Below are 25,482 nucleotides of genomic sequence, written 5' to 3'. Positions count from 1 at the left end.
AGAGTGGTGATTGTACACCGTTCCTCTGCTCTGTATGTGTATATAGTTTAAGTAAAGCTGCCTGGAGATGCCAATCCCAGTAATCCCTTAAAAAGACGTGAGAAACACCAGTGTCGAAGAGATGGGATGTGACACTGAGTCACGTTAGTGTAACTGCATAAAACCTAGCTCAGACTGCAGCTTGGATCAACTTCATTCTTGTATTGTAATCCTCTCTCACTTTTAAACAAACTCTTCCTTGTTCTCTTGTAAGGATGAAGTTATAATATATGCAAATATTACAACTGTGTGCATGCCCTCTGCTTGTAAATGTCTGCAAATTAAGTGGAGCTCTCCTGTTTTACGTTTGGAGTGGAACAGTAACCGAAAGATGCTTTTCAAGCCAGCACGTCTCCTCCCTAACATTCCTCTTTTTTTTATTTAGGAGAGCAAAAAGTTTCAGCCTGACTTTGAATGCCAGGCCTATGTTCTGTTTATTTCCCCAAAACAGCCAGAGCAGGTGCTATATAAACTTATGTTTCTAAACTAATGCTGGTAACTAAACAAATAAATTCAGGTTCACATTTCATAAGCAGTGACCATAGAACTAAATATGTGATCTATCCTCCCCCATATTTGGCTGTGGCTTATTTCACTAGTTTTGTTCTAAGGGATCTGTTTAATAGTTGCCCCCATAACGTTTTCAGCACACAGACTGTTTACAAAAAGGCAAGCACTTAATGTTTTATTTAAAATTTTAGAAAACTGTACGTAAACCAACATAGAAATAAATACTGAATAGAAAAGTACAAAGCACAATATACTGTATAATATATACATAAAGACCAAGACTGTTCAAGTATTATGCCTCATGTGAAGTTCCTAAACCCATATTTGAATACTCAGTGGGTGGTCTTATTTTAAGAGCTGAGCATTCAGCACCTTCTGTTGAAAATTAGGCCACTTCTAGGTGCTCAAGTATGGATTAAGGAGCCTGACTTCAGGTACCTTTTTTTAACCTTAGCCTAAGATTAAATGATTAAGTGTATAAATTAAAAACTTGACACTTCTGCCTGGAGCTGTCCATATACAACTCAGTTCTATACACTTAATCCATAAATGTGAAGGATAGGCATGTGCTGAATTCTTAAAGTAAACAAGTGAGGTTGAAGAAATATTCCCTTAATAGTTTCCTCCTATCTATGCTTACACGGTTTTCAGATTAGAGTTAATTTCAAACATCTCTTGTTTAAAGCACTGAAATCCCAATTTGTCTACTGTACATTTTTACATTGCTTCCAGAAACCAATTAACTTTTAAAATCTTACTCAAATTTACAAGATAGCACAGACCAGCCTAGAAATGATGTTTTAAAGTGCATGGCAGCTGCTATGACATCAGACAGAACAAGTGCTGGTTAATAACTTCAGCTTGGACTAGTTTTCTGTAGATCTAACTAACATTGACTAAGTGTATATAGGTATTCTGGTTCCTGAGTGCTGCTGTCCACATCCACATTGTCTTATATCCATAAAGTCAAAACTCTAAGGCTGTAGGAAAGCTACATCTAGGACCAGCTATTCAGCTGCTGTAATCTAGTGGAGTTATGCTCCTTTCACACCAACTGAGGAGCTGACCCTTCATTTTTAAGTAGTTTGTGTCAAAGGAGGGGAAACCACTTCGGGATGATAATGAACAGGCCCATTGCCATCAGTTCAGAGTTTCTACATGTGAAGCAGAAAGGAAACCTCTCTCTCTTCACACTAAGCTTTATTTCTGCTCATGCTCTCTGCACTAAGAGAGGCAGTACTGTCCCATGCCAGGTCTAAGGCTACACTTTACCTTTGCTCCCTTGCCACTCATGAATCCCCACAGAAGAGGAGGAGAATGAGTCAGGATTCTTAGTGAAAACAAACAAGTTACTAAATCTCCTGTTAGACTCCCCTTTTGCCTCCTAATGTGGGCAGACTGAGTTTTTTCAAGGTTTATTGTGCTTCCTGGTGGACACAGCCTGAGAGGGCACCACACAGTGATACTTCATGGTTTCAGCTCAGTGTCAGAAGAATTCTGATCCAGCTGCTGTGTGGTTTTTAGTCCTAACCTCCCCAATGGAAGCACTGTCCCAAATGGATGCTCCCACTCAATATTCTGAAATCTGCTAGATAACTGTGTGCGCTAATTTAACCACCTATTGGTAAATGGAAAATATACCATGGAAACCAAATCCTTCTGTAGCCACCTGGGCTGTAGGTCAGACCTGAGTTGTAGATCAGCTTCAGCATTTCATTTAGTTAAAATATTGTGATTTCAATTTCAGCTTCTTGGTATACAGTGTCTCTCAACTCACAGCATACTCTGTCCATTTTTTCAAAGGCTAGTCGTCCTTTTTCACCTACAAATAAAGATAGACAGATCATAGTGAGGACAAAAAATCTGTGAGGGAAGCTTGGATGAGGTGAGGATCTGTTAAAAGTTTCACCATAGCTCTGTACCTCCTCTTATGACCTTGTTACAACTTGGGTGTTCAGTCACTCTTGAAAATCACCGCCTTAGTGTTTTTTGGATGCTCAGCTTGAGATACCTTTAAAAGGGACCCAGTTTCAAAAAATGGCTGAGCAGCTACCTGCTGAAAATCAGACCCCTTTAAGGCATCAGTTTGGTGTGTCCAGAAAAGAGACACCCAAAAGCATAAGTAGTTGGAAAATTTGGCCTGAATGTAGATGAACTGTTGTAAAGGAATACCTTAAAATGAAACCATTCTTGTTTCCTGGGGCAATTGTCTAATCACTGGCCATGAATCTAGATGTGGTAAGAAATGTAGTACAAGTGAAAAGAAAGCCAATATGTACTATCTATGCCAAAGGTACTTGGGGAGTCTCTTTAGTTACTACATATGTGCCTCCATCCTGCCTCACTCAAACAGTAATTGCACAGAATCAGATCCCATCTTTGCCAACCTAATTTCAGTTCCTTGATGGCAACTGGATCACAGCTTAATTTTTCTCTCTGGAAAATGCAAGTTAATGAATACACCCCTTTGATATTCTTGGCAGTTACATTCTGAGCTTGACCCCCTGTGTCAATTGAGTTTTACACTGCTGTAACTCAATTGAATCAGTCTCTATATGTGCAGTTGGCTTCTTTATTTCCAACAGTGATGTCCATACTACATATTTTAAAATCAAATCCTACCTAGATTCAATAAGACTTCACCCTAGTTATCAGTCTGGTTAGACTTTTACATCTATAGCTCCCAAAAGACACACGTACCAAATGCTAATATTTTGCTAACAATGGTGTTGACAGCAATGCTGGAATATCTTTAATTTTATGCCTTGTTTGTTACCTGAAATTATCTTGATGCTCACTGTCCCTTTACAATGGTTAATAGTTTGTACAGCACTTCCCCCTCAAGCTGTCTTCTGGGCCTATATATATACAAAGCCTTGAAAGATTTAGCATGTATGTTGTATTAAGATTATTGTAATGTTCTGACCCAGTGTGTCATAAAACCTGTTATCTCTGCCTTAAACAAATTCTTTTGCTGATGCATGTTGGTAAAACTTTAGGCCTATTTTTTTTCTTAATAGCTCATCTGTCTCTCTCCTTTCAGCATCTTTATTTAAAGCTGCAGTAAACATTTACCAAATGACAGCGTTGTTTCCCTGGCAGCGTTCCGTACATCCTCTTCTTCAGACTGACACAGGCTGGCAATCTGCTCAATGCTTTCTATGGCCTGTTTGGGATAAGAAAAAACTGCAGCATTATCTATTTAATCTTGATCATTTCTCTCAAACAGTTTTCCCACCCTAACACCAAGGTACTATCTGTTACATAAATACGCAGACATGCACCAGCTGTTCAACTGCTATCTTTTCTTGTATCTCAATTCTAATATGGTTGTTTTCCCTCCCCATCCTCCCGAATTGGCTATAGGTTGGTTTTCTTAGCATAGGTATAAGTTTGCCACCTTCTAGCCTAGACTCAAAGGATTAAAGTTTTGAAGATCTAGGATGTGATTTACCACTGCATTACTCCAGTATTGTACTTGCAGTTTCAATGGAGTTACACTGGCATAAAACTGAAGTAATGCAATGGTGAACCAGGCCCAAAGAGCACTGAGTCAGCCAAGTTATTACACAGTTGCAGACACAAAGGGCCCAAGACGGCTTTCTATCAGTCATTCCTAAAAAGTAAGAGTTAGTGGCTTGGTCTATCTTGTGACTTTTTTTTAAATAAGGAAATGCAAAGAGTTGTGCTGACAGTAGTTGCTTATGTGCAAACTAACTGGTTATGAAAGTTATTGGAAGGATTTGACTCCCCTCTGTGCAGGAAAGGTTCTGCGAATTTGTGTTGAATTCTGCTGATAACTTAAGACAGAAAGTGGACAGCTTTTTTTAAAAGACGAGAGCCTCGAGCATGCTGGGATTGCTGATGAACAGTTACTCTTAAAGCAGGATTAGAAATATATTCAGCCAATCTTAAAGCAAGAGCACAAACTCTATTCTGTGTTTGATTCCATTGTTAGTACCTTGCTAGAAGCTAAAGTCTCTCCAATCAGAACCTGTTTTCCAACCCAACTCTTCTCCCTATTAAGAGTGAAGTGGTAACTAAGAATGTTCATTGTGTCTACTCTCTATACTCTAGTTGTTGTCCCGGTTCGAATAGGATTTACATGACCATTACTCTCTCTGCTGGTTGCCTCAAGTAGCAGCAAAAACCATTGGGAGCTAAAGAAAACCTCAGTTTCCTCATGTATATGAGGTAATTTAAACAAAAATCTGAACAATGCCCACCAGAAAAAATTAAGATGAACCTTTGGCCATACAGCTGGACACAGCCCCACATGATAAAAGTCCAGTTACCCAGTCAAACACACTTACTCTGAGGTTTTTGAGAGCCAGACATGCAGCTTGCTGTATTTTTGCATCACACTCAGCTAAAATATCCGTGTAAAAAAGCAGAGCCTAGAAAATAAGATTGAGTGATTGGTTACCCTGCAAATAACTTCTCGAGTGTTCTGCATGCCAAGTGGAGTGAGATCCAGTGCTGCTTTACCTATTTGAAACTGATCAAACAACACACAAGAATAACTTCTGATGCTGAAAGGCAGCAGGCTCTGGGGTGGAACATGGCGGGTGTCAATAGTGCAGGATAGAACTGAACAGAGTGTTGATCCTTAACTCAACATCTGCTACCCCAGTGGGTGCAGGGTGTGAGCTTCCTAGAAGCAGGATGCAAAGTACAACTCCTTCCCCCCAAAATACTGCTGCTCTCAGGGAGATTGGATTCCTTGAATTATAGCATCTCACTCTGAAAACAGGTGAGAAACCATGAAGTGGCCCAATTCAGTTAATACCTTCTCCCTGAAATTCTTATTTGTTGCCGCCCGAGAGAGACAGGCCGTTGCTGCTTTGCTGACGTGGCGGTTGTCATCTAACTGCAGAATCCCAAGCAGCCGTAAAGTTTGGGGCAGAGGCTGGAGCTGGCTCAGTCGCTTTCCTTTTAGTTTCTTGATTTTCTTAAGTCGCCCAGGACACTGTAGCTCCTCAATGAGCATCACTACAAATGGAAGAATCAGTTCAGCTACAACTGTGTGCAATGTCTATAGGGAGTTGGTTTTGAGAAGTCCCTTCCAATTTTGTCTCCTACCTCAGACATGTGCCCCTTATTAACATCACTACTGAGCAAGGCTGTCTCTTAGAAAATACTTTGCGAGGTACATGACTAGGTAAGAGGTGAGCTGCAAGTACTGCTAGTCTGCACCAAACTTGCTTCTTTTACCATTCTATTATCCTCCCTTCTTCCCCCAGTTTGTCCTTTTCATCTCCGCATAAACCTAGCTTGTAAACTCCCTGAGGCTGGGGCTATGTTTTTACAATATGTATGCACAGTGCCTAGCAAAATAGGGCCCTGATTTTTGACTACGGTCCATAGGTGCTAAATTAATAAAAACCGATTCGGTGAATCTGAAACCTTTTGGAAGAATGACAATTTGACTATTACTAAAAAGAGGGGAAACTGAAAAGTTAAAATAAGCATTTGTGAAAGATAAGGCTGCACTGGTTAGGAAGAGTGTAACTGTACTATAGAGAGAAAATAATATGTCTTGTTTTAAAAATAATGCAGCACACTGTCCTTTTGAAACCCTACACGCGATAGACAAACTTCCTACGCCTTTGCGTTCACATACTGAGCAGGCATGAATGGCCCAGAGGAAACGAAATTACCCCAGTATCTGCCATGGTCAGATTTTCAAAGTACTGGGTGGACGGGGTTTCAGCATGACAGTAGTGCTCTCAGCAAATGCATATTAGTTACTCCTGGAATCTTAATGTCACTGATCTGTCTCTCATCAGTGCCATTAAGACCATGCGATACCATAAACCATCTACTCAGCTGTGGAACACAGCAGCTTACTGTGCGGCCAGTTTGGTCTCTCCTTATATTGCAGACTTTGAGACCTAAGCCAGACACTTGAGCTAAATATTTGCATCAAATCTGTTCCTTTCCTGTCTAGCTATGAGCCTGATTTAATTAGAGCAGGGAAGGCAAAAACTGCATGGGCATAGTGAGGAGAATTGTATTATGGTAGGGTTGTATCCTTACTTTAAAAAATTATCCCTTGGGGATTGCAACAGATACAGCCCCATAAGCCATTCCAGCAGCCAACTAGCTAGCCTGAGGGTTGTTTGTCTGAGTGCAGTACCTGGCAGCCTGCCATTACCTTCTTTGATGAGTTCTGCCAAGTGCTTCTCCAGGCTGGTAACATGCTCTTTCTCCAGGTAGCTGTGAAACTGGAATAAGGTAAGCAGTTCTTCAGGGGGGCTCCCAGAGGGGAGCAACCCGCTGCAGGTGACGATCTGCTCCAGCAGCCTTTGCAGCACTGAACAGACATGCAGAGAAGAGCAAACAAAGAAGGCCCGCTGAGGGCAGGACACTTTGCACTCATGCATTTCATTTACAGTTTTAACAAGACGACGTTGAAGGCTGGAATTTTCAGAGGAACATAAGGAAGTAGGGGCCTAAATCTCACTGAAACTCAGTAGAAGGCAGGCCCCACCCTCGGCTGAAAATTCCAGCCAAAGTACAAAACAGACCTCATCCAACACCCACTGAAGTCAACGGGAGTTTTTGTATTGACTTAACAGACTTTGAATCGGGTCTGTAGTTGGTAACAAAAACAAGGCAGCCTGGTCTAAGAAGATTAATGCAGGGACTCAGGAACTAGCTGTGTGACCCTGAAAGGGCCACTAAACCTTTCTGGGCCTCAGTTTCCCCATCTGTAAAGCAGAGTATCATGATTTTAGTACATAAAACAAAGCAGTGCTCTGTGCACATGTTTAGAAGCCCTTTGGAAAAACCATGGTTGTGTAAGGGCAATTCCTTTGTTTAGAAAGATCGTCCTGTGGGAATTCTCGGCCATATTGTGCATTCAGTGCTGGGTAAAATCTAAATGAAAGGGCTCATCCAAAATGTAAGTCCTAATGTCAGATGTTGTTTGTGTCCTTCTTTTAGTCAGTTTTTATCAATTTTGTTTTCTCTCTTCTACAATGGGGGCACTGTGCGTGTGGGTGCATGTGAGCACACCCCTCTACAGCAGAGTCTGTACTGAGCTTTACTTTCAGCGTTCACACATCACCACAAGGCCATTGAGTGACATACAGAATACTTAAATGATAAACTCTTCAGGATATGGATGATGGCCCAGATTCTGGGAATTAGGCACCTAAATACCTTTGAAGATCTGGGCCTATGTCTGCCTCATGTTTGTACAGCACCTAGCGAAACAGGGCTCTCATCCCAACAGGGGTCTCTGGACACCACTGCCAATACAAGAAATAACAGTAACTCCATGTTGACTTTCTGAGACGTGTGTAACACAGAAGATAGAACACAGCACAACATTCATAATTATCTTAGCGATTAAATGCCTGCAATTTTTGATTGTAACTTCTTTGGTATATCAAATAGAAGGGAGGGATTTTCAAGAGTGCCCAAGCGAGTCAGGTTTCTAACTCCCATTGACTCCTAACCCCCTCATGTGATTTGGTAAATCCCACCCAAAATTATTACAAAACATTAATCTAACAGTCCATAATGTCATGGGAGAGAAGTAATGACTCATCAAGCTGCGTGTGCAGAGTACTATGGTCATTTTATAGTATAAGTAATAAATCAAGGGGATAGAGCCTGAATTTTAAATATAGTTTACCAAGAACAAGTTCTATGTCATTTTAAAAAACCTACAGGGACAACCTTAAACTCAGTGTACAAATAAAATTAGGTGCCTTATCTTCTGCTAATTGACTGGTACCTGCTTCTAGGTGTCCTGGATATTTCTCCTTCACTTTGAACATTAATACGTATTTCAGTGGATTCTGGAATTTTTCCGATGAACAGAACAAGATATTTCCTGGCTCTGTGAATTCACTCCAGATTTTCAAACACTGCTTGTGCTTTTTCACCTTGTGAATAACTGTAGAATAAAGTTTTACAAAGTCAGCAAGTGAGCTGGAGTGCATTTTAAATGAGACATGAGACACCAGTTGGGATGGCTAACAAATGTATGAACGTCATTTTTTTTTACATTCCGTAGATGGATTTCTTTACAACTTAATTTTATTGCCAATTTATTAAAGACTCACTGAGGACCTGATCCAAAGCCCACTAAAGTCAATGGGAGTCTTTCCATAAACTTCAGTGAGCTTTGGATTAGGCTCTACACTCATACCAGCGTGTAAGTGAGAGGTCTATCATGCTCCTAGCTCATGCCTTTGCAGGGACATGGACTGTGCTCTACTAGGGATTCCCCTTCTCTAGCACCCTAAATTATCTCATTGGACCATGATCAACCTATTAGGATTGCAGACAGCCTACGACAGCATTTTGCAAGATAAAAGGGTTGTGTGTTAGGTGGTAGGATGAGCAAAGACCTACAATCATAAAATCACCTCCATGTTCTAGAGGGCAAGTAAAAAACCCCTGCTCCTCTTCCCTAGGGGCTAATTCCTTCTCAAATCCAAATGTGGGGCCTAATCCAACAGTCCTTGCTTAGGCAAAATTCCCCTAAATTTCAAGGGAGTTTTTCTGAGTAAGTCCTGTGGGGGCTGGTCAACAGTTTAATTTGGATCACCACAATAAAAACCTGCATCGTTCAGTATCTAATAATCTCATTTGTGTTACTATTTCACTCACTCCCTTTTGCTAGGGAGGGAAAATGTTGATGTCCAAGGGTCAGATTTTTAAAGGCATTTAGGCACCTAAAAATACAAATATGCACCTAGTTTTGAAAATCCTACTGGATGCCTATCTGCATGTTTAGGTGCCTAAACTGGCCTCAAATAATTACCCATTTTCCTTGAAACCAAAGATTTAGGATTTTCAAAAGTGCTCACTGTTGGCTTAACTCTGATCCCCCTGGACTCAGTGGGAGTTTTATCATCCATTTTAAAGGGAGTTGAGTGAAGCCAGTGTTGAACACTTTTGAAAATCCTTCAAATGCAAAATTCAAAACACTTATGACCCCCTTCGTATGGGGTGGGGGAAGCCCCTTTACATGAAATATGCAAGCTCTATGATTTACTTGGTACATACAGGGTCAAGTTAATCATTGCCTGGGGCAGCAATTCTAAAAACCCTTTCCTTTCTAACCAAGAAAGAGCTGAGTCCCAGCTGTTAGGGTTTATAACCTACCCATAAAAGCTGATTTGACTCAGAATTTATTTAAAAGCCTTCAGAATCAATCCCTGATTTGTCATACGAGGTGAGAGCCATGTTACCTGGGCCTCTCTGGTCTCCTACATATGCCTTGGCATCACACACACATTACTCACCCTCTTCAACAGAGGTGAAGCTCAGAGCTTCCAGAACACAGAGCTTTGAAACAGTTTCCAGCACTTGTTTCTGCCGTGACACTTCTTCCAGAAGGCTCTCCTGGACAATTCGGGCTATGTTTGGCGAAACCAGTTTCTGAAACAAAGTGTACTTTTTTTCAGTGGCTGAGATTAAAGCATTGAGCAAACTGAAGAAGTGCTGAACCCCCTGACTTTCAGCGCTCAACTCTCCAACAGCCAGTGGGGAAGACAACTGCCTCCCACAGAAATCCACTTTTCGCATTGTCTTGGATGAGACGGAAATAGGAGACAGACTTGTTGAAAGTCTGTGGATAAGGATAAAAGGGGTAAAAAACAAGAGTGATGTCATAGTAAGGTCTACTACAGACCATCTAACCAGGAAGAAGAGGTGCATGAGGCTTTTTTTAAACACCTAACAAAATCATCCAAAGCACAGGATTCAGTGGTGATGCGGGACTTCAACTATCCAGACATCTGTTGGGAAAATAACACAGCAGGGCACAGATTATCCAACAAGTTCTTAGAATGTACTGGAGACAAATTCTTTTATTTCAGAAGGTGGAGAAAGCTACTAGGGGAGAGGCTGTTCTAGATTTGATTTTGACAAATAGGGAGGAACTGGTTGAGAATTTGAAAGTGGAAGGCAGCATAGGTGAAAATGATAATGAAATGGTAGAGTTCATGATTCTAAGGAATGATAAGAGGGGAAACAGCACAATAAAGGTTATGGATTTCAAGAAGGCAGACTTTAGCAAACTCAGGGAGTTGGTAGGTAAAATTCCCATGAGAAGCAAGTCCAAGCGGAAAAAAACAGCTCAAGAGAGTTGTCAGTTTTTCAAAGAGACATTATTAAGGGCACAACAGCAAACTATCCCACTGCGTAGGAAAGATAGGAAGTATGGCAAGAGACCACTCTGGCATAACCAGCAGACCTATAATAATCTGAAACTCAAAAAAAAAAAAAAAAAGAGTCCTACCAAAAGTGGAACTAGGTCAAATTAAAAAGGATGAATATAAACAAATAACACAAATATGTAGACACAAAATTAGAAAGGCCAAGGCACAAAACGAGATTAAACTAGCTAGAGACATAGAGGGTAACATCCTACAAATACATTAGAAGCAAGAGGAAGACCAAGGACAGAGTAGGCCCATTACTCAAAGGCGGGAGAGGGAAACAATAAACAGAAAATGTAGAAATGGCAGAAGTGCTAAATGATCTGTTTGTTTCAGTTTTCATCAAAAAGGTTAGTAGCAATTGGACGTCTAACATAGTGAATGCGGAGGTAGCATCAGAGGCTAAAATAGGGAAAAAACAAGCTAAAAATTACCTAAAGTTAGATGTCTTCAAGTTACCAGGGCCTGATGAAATCCATCCTAGAATACTCAAGGAGATATCTGAGCCATTAGTGATTATCTTCAAAAAGTCATCGAAGATGGGAAAGTTTCCAGAGGACTGGAAAAAGGCAAATATAGAGCCAATCTATAAAAAGGGAAATCAGGACAACCCAGGGATTTACAGACCACTTAGCTTTACTTCAGTTCCTGGAAAGATAATGGAGCAAATAATCAGCAAACACCTAGAAGATAGTAAGGTGATAAGTAACAGTCAGCATGGATTTGTCAAGAAGAAGTTGTGTCAAACCAACCTAATAGCTTTCTTTGACAGGATAACAAGCCTTGTGGATAGAGGAAAAGCGGTAGATGTGGTATATCTTGACTTTAGTAAGGTTTTTGATACTGTCTCTCATGACCTCCTCATAAACAAACTAGGGAAATACAAGCTAGATGGAGCTACTATAAGATGGATGCATAACTGGTTGGAAAACTGTTCCCAGCGAGTAGTTATCAGTAGATCACAGTCAAGCTGGAAGCACATATTAAGTGGGGTCCCGCAGGAATCAGTGCTGGGTCCAGTTCTGTTCAATATCTTCATCAATGATTTAGAGAATAGCTTAGAAAGTACACTTATAAAGTATGTGGATGATACCAAGCTGGGAGGGATGTAAGTCCTTTGGAGGATAGGATTAAAATTCAAAATGATCCGGACCAACTGGAGAACTGGTCGGAAGTAAATAGGATGAAATTCAATAAGGACAAATGCAAAGCACTCCACTTAGGAAGACACAATCAGTTGCACACATACAAAATGGGAAATGGCTGCCTAGGAAGGAGTACTGTGGAAAGGGATTTGCAGGGTCATAGAGGATCACAAACTAAATGAGAGTCAACAGTGTAACACTGTTGGAAAAAAAAACAAACCACCCATCATTCTGGGATGTATTAGCAGGAGTGTTGTAAGCAAGACACAAGCAGCAATTCTACTCCATGCTGATTAGGCCTCAGCTGGAGTATTGTGTCCAGTTCTGGGCGCCGCATTTCAGGAAAGATGTGGACAAATTGGAGAAAGTCCAAAGAAGAACAACACAAATGATTAAAGGTCTCGAAAACATGACCTATGAGGGAAGATTGAAAAAATTGTGTTTGTTTAGTCTGGAAAAGAGAAGACTGAGAGGGGACATGATAACAGTTTTCAAGTATGTAAAAGATTGTTATAAGGAAGAGGGAGAAAAATTGTTCTCCTTAACCTCTGCAGATAGGACAAGAAGCAATGGGCTTAAAGTGCAGCAAGGATGGGTTAGGTTTAGAGTGACCATGCATCCTGTTTTGGCCGGGACAGTCCCTTTCTTAAGCCTTGTCCTGGCCGTCCCGACTTCTTTTGGCAAAACTGGGCATTTGTCCAGTTTGCTCTTGCCAAATAAGATCATTATTTGTCAAGAGCAAACTGGACAAATGCCCAGTTTTGCCAAAAAAAAAAAAAAAAAAAAAGTGGGTTGCGACCCCTAGCGGGGCACAGAGGAACATGCTCGGGGGCAAGCATGCAGGAGGGAGGGCTCAGGACAGTGTCTTGAGCCAGGCCAGTCCCACGTGGGTGGGTGGCAGGGGGGCTTGGGCTGCCCCATGCATGAGGGGAGAGGAGGGCCTCGGGCCAGCCCCATGGGGTGTCCCATTTTTCCTTTGGGAAAATATGGTCACCCTAGTTAGGTTGGACATTAGGAAAAACTTCCTAACTGTCAGGATGGTTAAGCAGTGGAATAAATTGCCTAGGGAGGTTGTGGAATCTCCATCATTGGAGATTTTTAAGAGCAGGGGATGGTCTCGATAATACTTAGTCCTGCCCTGAGTGCAAGGGACTGGACTAGATGACCTCTTGAGGGTCCCTTCCGGTCCTATGATTCTATGATTACATTTTGCATCTCTCTCTGAACTGGAAAGTCTTCTCTTCCCATCTGAAATGGTTATAACATTGCTGTACATGGTTCAATAGCAGCCCAAGGTTGATGTATTGTACTGATGTGTGGAGTAATCCTTGTAGAAAGCCTTTTGTGCTTCAGGGCCTGATCCTCCTGATGCTGAACACCCACTACTCCTAGTGGAACGAATAGGGATTGTGGCTGTTCAGCACCTAGGACTCCCAGAGGTGTTCAAGAGCAGAGGTTCCGAGCCTTTTTCTTTCTGAGGCCCCCCCCCAACATGCTATAAAGACTCCAGAGCCCACCTGTGCCACAACAACTGGTTTTCTGCATATAAAAGCCAGAGTCAGTGTTAGGGGGTACCAAGCAGGGCAACTGCCTGGGACCCCACACCACAGGGGCCCCCACTAAGATACCTTGCTCAGTCTTCAGCTTCAGCCCCGGGCGGGGCTTTGGATTTCTGGGCTCCAGCGAGTCTAATACTGGCCCTGCTTGGATGCCCACCTGAAACCTGCTCGAGGCTCCCTAGTGGGCCCTGGGACTCTGTTTGAGAACCACTGTTCTAGAGAAATCATCATTACTTACCCTGGATACTGGCTATTTTATTCCAGTGATACCAAATTTTCTCTCTGAAAAATTGGTCTTTTGCCAATCAATATGCAGTTCAATCCAAACCCGTCCTACTTCATTCATAGCCAGCTCACCATGCATAAGTCTTCTGAGTGCAGAGCTATTAATTCCTACTCCAGCAAAAAAGGTCCAGTTTGCAGAAGCCATTTATGCCCACCTGATTTTCCCTTTACATAGGTCTGTGCATTGTAGTTTGAAAATCTGGCTCAAGTGATCTGCAGTTCCATTCTTAGTCATTCTACTTTATAACATAACCTCATAAATCGCCAGTTCTGTCTTTGCTTGGTGGTTATAAATGATGACCCAGATCCTCAGCTATGGCCATGGAGTCCACAGTGCAACTCAGGAATGGCGGAAAAGATGGGTGTTGCACTCCCTGATGCTGCACCAACTGAGTGAAGGGCTGGTTTCCAGCATAAATCAGGGTAGCCTGAAGCCTGCCTTATGCTTGCCTTAAACGAGCCTGAAGGCTGCCCTTGGATGTGAGAGGCAAATAGAGCAGCAAGTGCTGGGGCAGAAGTATGTCCCAGCCATGCCAGCTTTCACTCCAACCATGTCCCCTTCACCAACAGCCAGAGAAGAAGGGTCTGGCATAGAAACCGTTACTCCCACACTATGCGACCAGAGAAGTCTGTGCTAGGGGGATTCTCATAGGGCTGGCTATGCCAGCTTTGTGCCTGTTGCAAAGTGCCTGCACTGCATCCCGGGATCTGGGCCAGTATCAATCCACTGCAAAGGGGTTCATCCATACGCCATTCCTTACCTGCAAGAGAGCATTGCACAACTGCAGATGAACTATCAGAAGTTTGTCTAAATCATCATTCCCTGTGGTTAATTCTTTCGTTTCTGTTTTCCTGTCATAGCCCAGTATATTGTCATTGTAAGTGCTGTTAGAGAAGTTAAGAAAGGGGAACAAGTAGTTAATGTTAACCAGCCATTGTGTGCAGTGAAGCAGAAGGATCTAAAACACCAAGAAAAAATTAAAAGTTGTTTAAAACCCACAAGGCACCTCTAGCCATTAACTCCTATATCTTCAACAAATGAATGTGAAAGTTTCTCTTCCTGTCTTCTCAATAATAATCCCCAAACTCACCAAAGTGGTCACCACTTTTGACAAATAACTGATGCTCTATAGAAGCAGTAAGCCTGTTAACAATCTTGGTTGTGTGTAAACTTCCTACAAAGGTGAAGATGGGGATTTAAATCTCTAATTCTCATGTCAGGAAGGCAACAGTATGTCAGCTAATCCTGTGACCTCGTTTTTGTGAGGACCACCATCCAAACAAGACACTGCCATCGATAATGTGTGTTGACTGGCTGGCCTATTTGGAATGACGTATTGCAAAAGCAAAATAAAAACACCTTGTTCTCTAGCAACTCCAACACAAGGATGCTTTACAGTCTGGTCTATCTGGGGCTACTCAGCACCTCGCAGGATCAGGCCCACAACCCCAAGGGTAAGTTTGAGTGTTATGAGCAAGGGTCACAAATATGAAACAGAACCCCGTAGAAGAGACCTGTGAGCTGCTCCTGGCCTGTTCCCTTGCAAAACTGTTCCTCATCATACCCATACATCTGTTTGCTGAAGTTTTAAATATCCCAACTATCCCATTCTTCAGCCTAGTAGGAGGAAGGGTTTTCCAGATATTCAGCCTAAACATTCCTGAATTTCAACCCATTTATTGCTCTGACTGAGCTGTAAGTTTCTTAGTATCCTAAACAATTCCTCTCTCTCCTGGGTGTCCACACCCTGGGCACCAACCTCCCCCCACTACAAAGTCATTGCCTAACTGAGTTCAGTGTATTTAACTCCTAATCTTCCTCTTGTCAATCCCTCCAGCCCCTCAATGGGATGCATTGGTCTGCTCACCTGGTACTGTCTGTCCTTATGCTTCCAAATAAGGAAAGCTCATCAGCACTGCAGTCCGTGTTTAAAAAGTCAAAACTTTCCAGCACCATCTCCACCATCAGACTCTCCATGGATGAATGTTTCTGATGAGATGTCTTCAGCTGTTGATAGATAGGAAATAAACTATTGTTCTTTGCAAGGATCCTGGTGTCCCCCGCAGCAGTTCACCCATACGGATTTACAAATCACCATCTATTCAACCACGGGACAGTTTGCTCCCATCAGCTCATCCACAACACACCAGAAGAGCTGGTCCTTTCACACATACAAAGCACTTCAGCCACATCGCCCCCACCCAGAAACAACTTTGCCAATTCATTTCAGGAACTAGTTCAAAAGGTTTATCCAGTTTTAAAATTCTCCTTGGGTTTCCTACAACCTCACCAGTGTGAGCGTAAGACCCTCCTTCTCTGCAGCTCCTGCCATTTGGTACAACTTTCCTGTCTTTCTCCTTCTTAAGATCTAGAGCTATCAGTTTTATACTGCCACCCATCACTATAGTATCTGAGCACCTTCAATAGCGTGCTCCTACCCCTTCATGGGGTGTCTGGCATTTCTCCCCTTTCTCTGCTTGGGGTAGAAGTTTTGGGAAAGGGGTTGGGTTGGTTTGGGGGGTGTTTATGTTTTTTTAATTTTCTTTTAATTTTTCTGAGGGCTAAGGATTTAGGAGTAGAAAGCAGTATCAGTGACATTCTTATCTTAGATCTAGCTGAAATCCTACAGTGTCTTCTCTCTCTTGCCTACCCACAGGGCCTCATGAATTCCACAGCTATGGGACTACAAGTGCAATCCACTCTTTGCCACAAAGTTGTGCTCCAGAATCTTTCACGTAGGGGGAAAAATGTTTCTAGTCTTATATGGTTGTGAAGATATCCTTAAACACATGGGTGGCGGGTATAATAGCCGTGGGATGCCATTTGTGGGGTTTTACTTATTATTATGTGTCATGCAGGTTCCGGGGCAGCTGAGGCTGTATCTGCTATTCAGCTTCCGGGTTCCTCAGTAATCTCCCTGGACTCCAGAGATGGACAGCTGTGGGAGGCACACAGCCTTTACCATTCTCTGGCCAGTGACGGGCTGCTCGGGCTGGCCCAGGGCTCAGGTTGGTCGGCCAGCACAGCCCAGGCGAGCCGCGGGAAGTGGGAACGAAGGGGGGCCCTCAGGGCTCTGCCAAGGGGAGACAGAAAGGGGCCTTGTGCAGAAGGAGTAGGGCCAGGGGCTAGCCTCGCCTGAGGGAGTGTCCACCAGCAGCCCATGCTTAAACAGAAACTGAGTTTTAATCTGAATAACTGTCATCTTTCTGAGGGTGCAGAAGCCCTTAAACATTAGCTCTTATGGACTGACCCATTCATCAAGGGGGTGTTCACTCTGAAACTTATAGATGACAACATACATGCCAACATTGTCAACAATTTCACTGCTGATCATTTTAGCAGGAAAAAAAAACATGAAATGTGCTTCCTCTAATCCCAGACTGTATCATCAGATGTAGAATTTAATATAAAAATAAAACACAGTGGCTAATATCCTGATTGCCTTATTAATCTTCTTGGGGGTTTTTTCCCCATTAAAACCTCTATCTAAATGAAATGACTGTGGAATCCCACACCAGTGTCCGACAATGCAGGGACCTTACTACAGAATTTAGGTCCAGTTTGGCTCAGAGAACACAGGGCCTTGATTATACTCTGCTTTCTAATTTCTCCTTCCCTCTGTTATTCAGCTCTGCAAAGCATGTTGGGATAAAGTGCATGAGAGATGTTATACAGACTGAAATGTTGTTGCACTTAGCTAGCACTCTTGACTTCCAGCCATTTCTGAGAAATGCCTGAGCTCTGGTGGTCAAACCAACATTTTGGAAATGTGCCACTGAAAATTTTGAAGCCATCGATACTTCATCATGTGGTTTTGAGCCCTTTAGAATAGTAAGAGGAAAAATGATGAACAGCAAAAACTACAGCTTATTGCACAAAGGTGAAAATAACACCACACCTTTAATTTATCCCTGATGCATAAAACTTGGTACTCCAATTCCTCCAATTGGGTTTGCCCTGGATTCTGTGATTTCAGCAAATTAAACACTTCTTGAAGGAGTTTCTCAACTACTTTGGCACTTCCAGCTGGTTTTATGTCATCTTCAGTGTTCAAGCTTTTCCGACCAACAGACAGGACATTTTCTTGTTCCACTGGCTGGTGACTCCAGTGCTGGCTGATGGAATCTCTGCCATCTTTGCTAATGTCCCTTGGGTTGGATGGGCTATTTGGAGCTCCATCCACGGTGGGTGTCTCTTTCAGGATATCTAGAGTTGTGTGGTTTGGAGACTTGTGTTGTCTTCCTTCTGCACAGGTGTCCTGTACAAGAACCAATGGCAGGGTCCTGTGGTCTGAAGCTGGAGTCACATTTCTGGTTTCTGTTCCTTTCTGATCCTGGAAGCTGAATGAATCAGTCTCTGCAGAGCTGTGGTTGTCATTCCTTACATGCACATCAAAGTCACAGTCAGCCAAGTAGCTCATTATGGAGGGGGCTCGCGCCCCATCGTTTATGCCACCTTGGTTAACTCGTTGCTGCGAAACAGACTGCAACAAACAGGGTCAAGTGTAAGTACAGCTACTTGATAAATACAAGATTTACCCAGAGATGGAGAGTCTCAGCCTTGCCCTTCTGCAGAGATTTGGGGTGACAGACAGCTATAATGGCCAAAGAAACCTCTGAGCCCCATGCAGACCAGAGCAGGAGGACCTGTCAGGGCAAGCCATGCATGGGTCCAATATTTACATTGATCTCGCCTCAGGGAAGAGCTGAAGACAGGCAGAGATGACTCCACATTTAAAGAACTTTAAACTGAATGTTAAAAAAAATAGTGTAAGAGGCCACTGCCTGTCACATTTTTCATTCCAAAGGGGCCCTAACAAATCAGTTCTGACCCCCCTTCAGCCCAGTACAATATGATATTAAATTGGCTGGAAAACGTTTTCATGATTAGTTATTAATAAATACAGCACACACATTAAATAACTACATAGCCCCATAATGCCACTGTTTGCAGAAGACTTATCTACAAGCAATGCTTTGTACTCCCTCTGCTGGCTTGGCAGGAGCACACAAACCTGACTGTCAGGCTGACATGGGAACCTGTGTTGAGGTTAGGGGAGTGTACGCACACCATGCCTTTGCTACATATTGCCTGTGCTAATAAGAGGCAGGAGCATACGGAACAAAGCAGCAACACTAAGTGTAAATTCTGTTCGAAACACAGGAGATTCTCTGGTCCAACTGAACTGCACTTGGCACTAGACTGGGGAGAGGGGGGAGAGAAGGGGATGTTTTATACTCCACCTTTAAACCACCACTATGGTTCACTGCTCCTGGGATTGGCCAGTTCCCAGTGTAGACTGCTCTAATTTATGCCTGGCTGCACATGGGGAATATTTGGCAGGAAAAAAAATGTTTGCATTTCAAGATTCTAAAATAGGATTGAAAACAACAGGAGTTAAATTAAAAAAATAAAACACCCCATAATGATCTCCATACTGCCCCGTGTCTGTGGTCTGTCCAATTCTCTTCTGCAACAATCTGATGCACCACACACAGCCCCCGTTCACTGTTTGTGCAGTGTTTTACTTCCCCCATCATACTTACGAGATAATATTTCTCCCTGAAGCTTGGAGTGTTTGGCGGAGTCCAGTTGTATAAGGAGCTTTTCCTACTACCCAGAGAAAACTTGGCAGTAGTTCCAGGGGACAGAAACAGGTTCTCTGTGTCAAATGGGCTATGAGCAGGGAATACAAAAGGGTAAGTGTTATCAAAGGCCAGGAAGCATTTAGGTGTTTAGCAACAGGAACAGCCACTGGGATTTGAGCCTCGTAGCATCATTCGGGTCCCTGAAGTTTATTAAATAATACTCAGCTCTAGGATAAAAGAAGAGGGAGGCAAGCGGCCCCTCTGACTTATTTCCTTGACACCTGAGCTGCAAGAGGGAGATAGTGGGGCATCATCCTTTTGCATAGAGAGAAGTACTGACTAACCTCATCCTTCAGGCATGGCTATCACAGCAGAGCCTAATCAATGCAGAGCAATCTGAGCTGGCTTCTCTCCCAGAATCAGATCAGAGTCTGATGAGAGCTCCCTCTCTTTCTGTGGGGTCTTATATCCCACACAGTAGTTCCCCACCTGTGGCCCATGAACGGCAGGGTGCTTGCAGGTGGCCAGCAGAATGGTATATTGACCTCATGGTGCTCCAGAAATGGGCAGGGGATATTAAATGAAGCATAAAAGGAGTGTGTAACTAACTTTTTCCACAAAGGACAAAACACTGTGACTTGAAAAGCCAGTAAAAAGGTATTAAATACAGTGTTGATCCTACATACACTTAGACACAATGGTTGTAGTTGCCACAGGGATGTTATGTCATTGTGCATGGCAGGAGATGCAGTTCATGCAATTGTGTCAGGGAAGGGAGCTTCCACACACCTATCCCTATAAGATGCTGTCTGTGCTGTAAAGAGCCCAACAACCCTTATTCTAAGCACTTGCCGATTGTCCTCAACTCTCCAGAGAAGATCACTACTCTTCCCCTTTCCAGCAGATGCATGTGCTGGGAACTCTTTCCTCAGAGAAGCACCCTAAGCCAAAGCTGTGTGAACCTTCACCCACAATGCATTCCAACGCAGAGGAAGAGAGGAAAAGTCAAGGACTCCCCCCTTCTTGATAGAGCTAGGGCACTTTTAACTAAATTTGTTCCCCTCTCAGGTGTACTTTTGTGCACAAGGGGAATGTATCATTCATATTATCTCTGATCCCACAGGCAATATTTTAAATGAAGGCCAACCACAAAGCTAAGGTGTCTGCCCTCAACTGGAGCCCCTGGGAGTTCTGAAACGATCCAAACAATAGTGGGCACAAATTAGTTCCATGGAGACTTTTGCCCTCAATTCAAAGCCAAGTTCTACTTCCCTTTTATTGCAAGGGCCGAAGGCTGAATATAAACATTTCAGGCACAGACAGCAGTGTCCCTCATTGGAACATGCTGTTGTCATCCCACCATGGAAGTATCACTATCACAGTGTCAGCCTAATGCATGTCAATTAGCTAAATTAACCAGTGTCACACAGCTGGAGTTTGTCAAACAGGCCAGTTCTATGGAGCCAGATTAGCAGCCATCTGTACTTTCTCATTTTGCAGCAAATTAACTAAATCGGGTATCTGACAGCAAGAGCACTTTATCCAGAGAACGTCATGGACTTACTGACAGAGGCAAATTGCTTTCATCTATGGCATTTTGTTCTTAGAAGGAGGAGGGCTGGGGCTGGGGAATCCTTTTATTTAAGACTTTCAGTTTTAGTTTTTAATACAGCAACAAAGCAGTAAAAATAAAGAATACAGAGTAAAGATATAATGATATCAACCTAAGGCTATTCTTCTCCTGTGAGGAGATTGATATAATCCTATAGTAAAGAAAAAAAGATTAAGGGTATGTTTACACTGCACATTAAGACCAGGCTCTGACTCAGATTTGAGCCCAGCTCCCCTTCGTCTACACGCAAATCAGTCTGACTCAGGTTAGCAAGGACTTGGGTCCTAGGATCCTGCTAGGGGGTTATGTCAGAGCCCTAATCCTGCTGTGACTTGGGTCCAAGCCCTGTCATATTGCAGTATGGACACAGCTCAAGCTACAGATCTAAGTCAGAGGGTCTGCTTAGCGCAGTACGGACACATTAGCATGGCTGAGAGACCCAGGTCCTGTAAGTGTAAACCCAGCTTTACAATGCACTGTGGATTCTCAAGCACAGACTTGGAAACACCGAGTCCATAAGGCTGGGTCATACAGGCCCAGGTTTAATGTGCAGTGTAGACATTTGCCCTTATGGAGTACATCTCAGGGTATCAGCCAGAAAACACTGTGAAGTACAGGGATGAACTGATGACATGGCTCATGCGAGTGAGAGGGAGAGAGAGAGAGAGAGTGACCATGATACTGAATGGGAGAGAATGGGAGCTGCTCAACTATGAGCCAGACCAGGGGCAGGCAAACTTTTTGACCTGAGGTCCACATCGGGTTTCCAAAATTGTATGAAGGGCTGGTTAGGGGAGGCTGTGTCTCCCCAAACAGCCAGGCGTGGCGTGGCGTGGCGTGGCCCAGCCCCCACCTCCTATCTGACTCCCCCCCACTTCTCACCCCAACAGCCCCCGCGGGACTCCTGCCCCATCCACCACCCCCTGCTCCACCACCCATGAGTGCCCCCTGCTTCCTCATCTAACCCCCGTCTCATTCCTGACTTGCCTCCCCCCAGGACCCCTGCCCCATCCAACCACCCCTTCTCCCTGTTCCCTGACTGCCCCCAGAACCCCTGCCTGCTCCCCACCACCCCATCCAACCCCCCCTTCCTGGCTGACCCCTGCCCCCATTCAATCCCCCTGTTCCCCGCCCTTTGACTGCACCAACCCCTATCCACACCCCCGCCCCCTGACCACCCCCCCACACCCCCGCTATCCAACCCCCTTCCTCCCCCTGATTGCACTGCCTGGAGCACCAGTGGCTGGCGGCACGGCAGCCGTGCTGCCCAGAGCACCGGGTCAGGCTGCGGCTCTGCAGCTGCTCTGCCCGGCCCCACAGAGTATTGAGCTTGTGGCGTGGTGTGCTGACGCCGTGGGGGAGGGAGAACAGCAGGGGAGGGGCCAGGGACTAGCCTCCTGGGCCAGGAGCCGGGCAGAAGGGTCCCGTGGGCCGGATGTGGCCTGCGGGCCGTAGTTTGCCTACCTCTGGGCCAGACCCTATATTGCAAACAAGGCAGATTTTTTCCTTATCTCAAGTGGTAGGAGCCTGAGCTTTTAGAGCAGCAGGATCTGAGTTTTAGCCCTACCGTTCCCATGTAGTACTGAAGCGCACAGAAACAGCCACAGCCCTAAACCGTACCCCTACCATTTGCAGGGGGAAGCAGTGCTACATTTACATCTACTTGCCAAGGTCCAGAGCTGTCTGGGTGGCTTGGATCCTTGGTTCAGTCCGATTCGCTCTTTCCCAACCACATTTGCCATTAGGAATGTCCCAAAAGGCAGGTATTGTCAAACCAAAGCTTTTTGTCAGGGTTGTATTCCTCCTCCCCGCCCCCTTCACTCCAATCAAACAATGAGGCAGTCTTGACGGGGTTCACTCCCAACAACTTGCAGCCATTATGGGAATCATCATGGGCCAGACGGTGCCATGACACCCCAGTGAGGGGTGCAGCCTTGAGGGAGAATGTTCCCTTTGTGATTCTCGTTGCTGTTTGGGTTGGCCTAGTGACCAGGTCCCCTTCCCAAGCCAGCAGAGCATCTGCGTTCTCTCCCCCACAAACTTCCAATCCTCCTCCCCTAAACAAAGCTCTTAAGGTACATCTCTCTCACAGCTGGAGGTGTGAGCACAGCTCAGGTAGGCATACCTGCACTAACTTTAATCTAGTTAGTGCAGGCATGCCTAGCCCACCTAAAAGTAACAGTGAAGAGGAGGTGCTGTAAATCCTAGCTGGGGCTAGCAACGCCAGTTCAGAGTTGAGGCCCTAGTTCTGGTTGGGCTAGTACAGCCCACCATGAAGCCCTCGATGATGCAGCTTGACTGTCATGTTTAGCCATGCTAGCTTGATTAACACTAGCACAGGTCTGACTACTTCTGACTGCAGTGTCGAAATACCTCAACCAACTGGGGTCTGCAAAGGAGGCAGGAGGAGGTTTATCAGAGCAATCTCGGCTAAAAGAGCATGCACAGTTCAACACCAAAAAAAGCAAGGTGCCATTAGAGCTCTCACTCCACCGCTACTAGGGTGGAAGCTGGCCCAGGAGGGATGTTTGGGTGTCACCATTAGACTTGATTAGTCAGTCATCATTTTAGGGGGGAAAGCTGCTGTTGCTCTGAAAAGAGCTGTTATTTTGAGTGGTTTTATTTTTTAAAATGGAAACACCCTTATCTTATCACTGTGCAAATATTCCTCTGTATAAAAACAGCTTCAGCAGATAAGCTGTCAAGAATAGGAGCTGGCCCATTCCACACGCAAGTGCCCTAGAGAAGCTGCTTGGTGGGATACCAAGGTATTGCACAAACTTTACACAGAGAAATATGGCAGAAATTATCCGGTAAGCATCACGATTCCGTCTGGGGGTGCGGATTAGCTCACAGGGGATGTATGTCACCATTAACATTGTTCCCAGCTGGGCAGTCGCCACGTTGAAAACCTCGTTGCTTGGAGGCAAAAAAGTGTTACAGCTGGATCAATAGTGCCAAATATTGCCATCAGTGGTGCAAGTACGCTGTACCAGTCAGATATTTATAGCTGGTACAGCGTACGGGAAAGACACAGGAAGAGCCTGCCCCAGCCCTGCCTTTCCACGCAGCTGCATCTCCTGAGTCCTCCTGCCTGGGGTCTGTAGAGCAGCCCTGCCCGAGGACAGGGCTGGGGCAGTACAGCAGCCGTGTGGGAGGAGCTACCGGCATGGGGCTGCCCAGCAGCCACATGTTCTTCTGCTCCTTTTGCTGCTGTGGTTCCAGAGATCCCTGATCTCTCAGGAACTGAGTGGCAAAAGGAGGAGAACGTAGGGCAATTAGATGGCCCCATGCCACCAGCTCCTCTGGCATGGCTGTACCGCCCCCAGCCAGGAGATGCAGCTGCATCTCCCGAGTCCTTCTGGCTGGGGTCTATACAGCAGAAGTCTCCAGTGCAGCAGGGGGAGGACAGAGCTTCCCCCCCAGATAATGTGGGATGGATGTGGATCATGGGAAGGGGATGGGGAAAAGTCACATAAAGAGGTCACGTGCCTTGCCTTTGTGTCCATCCCATGAGTGCAGTATACCAGCAAGAAATGATTTCTACTTGCACCACTGATTTCCTGGTAATTATTTGAGTTTTTAAAATCAAGTCACTTCCCTTACGTTCATGGCTCCTGTATGTTGGTTTATGCCACACTCTGCATTCACTACAATAGCTGCCGAAAGCGTTAGTAGAAAACAGCAAGTTTTCCCATTGTGAAATATTTGCAGAAAGTGAATTTTTAATTCATAAAACACAAACCCTGCCAGCTTCCATTCTGAATTACTCCTCCAGTCACAGCCCAGAAACCATACCATATGACCTCAGTGTCCAACTATAGTGAGCCACGTTTTGAATTCACACAGCTCAAAGGGATTCTGGGCTGGAATTGTTAAGCAAATAATTTTAAATAAAGAATAAATCAGAGAAATTAGGAATCTGCTCAGACAATTCATAAACTGAGAGGCAGGCTTGACTATTGGTTGTATTTTTCATTCAGTTCTTCAGGCCACTGTCTTAGAACTGAGGTGTTAGTAGACAGCTATAAGGGAAAAAGAAAAGACCCCCTCAATCAGCATAAAAACAGCAGCATTTGATCCTCAAAGGCTTCATACAGTCTGAAGTAAGTAGAGACAGACTGAAAGCCTTAGGCCAGGTCTACTCTACCACGTTCTGCCAGCATAACTACATTAGTGAGGGGCATGATCCCTGATCAATGTAGCTAGGCTAGCAAAAGTCCCTAGCATAAACATGGTTATACCAGCAAAACTGTTCTTGTGCCAGGAACACAGAAAACTGGTATAGCTCTGTTAGCAAAGCACTCTCAGTGTAGACCTGGCCTTAATCAGAATTGAGTGGGTTTGTATGTAGAATGGTATTAGTATGTCATTTGCACACTGCAGTTGCTGCTAAGTGCCAAGAGAAGCAACAGCATGCCAGGGAGATCAGTCAGCAAAGGTGCCATTTGCCTAGTGGAGTTTTTAAATATAGTCCATGAGGTTGAGGGATTAACACAAACTCCCAGAACAAGAAGGTGCATTACCACCTTTCCTTCCCACAGAGGCACAGGAGTTTG

The 25,482-nt window shown here is 44.2% G+C and overlaps 1 protein-coding gene across 1 annotated transcript in view; it reads right to left on the bottom strand.

Moving 5' to 3' along the window:
• Nucleotides 1-755: 755 nt before the first annotated feature.
• Nucleotides 756-25,482, bottom strand: part of RIPOR3 (RIPOR family member 3) — a 69,071-nt gene continuing 44,344 nt past the window's right edge. Inside the window, exons 12-22 of the mRNA XM_084646055.1 lie at nt 19,270-19,399; nt 17,622-18,206; nt 15,591-15,730; nt 14,484-14,607; nt 9,816-9,951; nt 8,297-8,458; nt 6,707-6,865; nt 5,339-5,541; nt 4,863-4,946; nt 3,625-3,715; nt 756-2,371 (exon numbers count right to left, since the gene is read on the bottom strand). Of these exons, the coding sequence (XP_084502181.1) occupies nt 2,271-2,371; nt 3,625-3,715; nt 4,863-4,946; nt 5,339-5,541; nt 6,707-6,865; nt 8,297-8,458; nt 9,816-9,951; nt 14,484-14,607; nt 15,591-15,730; nt 17,622-18,206; nt 19,270-19,399 (1,915 nt within the window). The 3' untranslated portion in view covers nt 756-2,270. The remainder of the gene's footprint in view (nt 2,372-3,624; nt 3,716-4,862; nt 4,947-5,338; nt 5,542-6,706; nt 6,866-8,296; nt 8,459-9,815; nt 9,952-14,483; nt 14,608-15,590; nt 15,731-17,621; nt 18,207-19,269; nt 19,400-25,482) is intronic.

This window comes from Lepidochelys olivacea (assembly GCF_965140295.1).
Source record: "Lepidochelys olivacea isolate rLepOli2 genome assembly, chromosome: 13".
Taxonomy (NCBI): Eukaryota; Metazoa; Chordata; order Testudines; family Cheloniidae; genus Lepidochelys; species Lepidochelys olivacea.
Note: the sequence above shows the minus strand (reverse complement) of the source record. Positions and strands in the feature narration are given on the sequence as shown.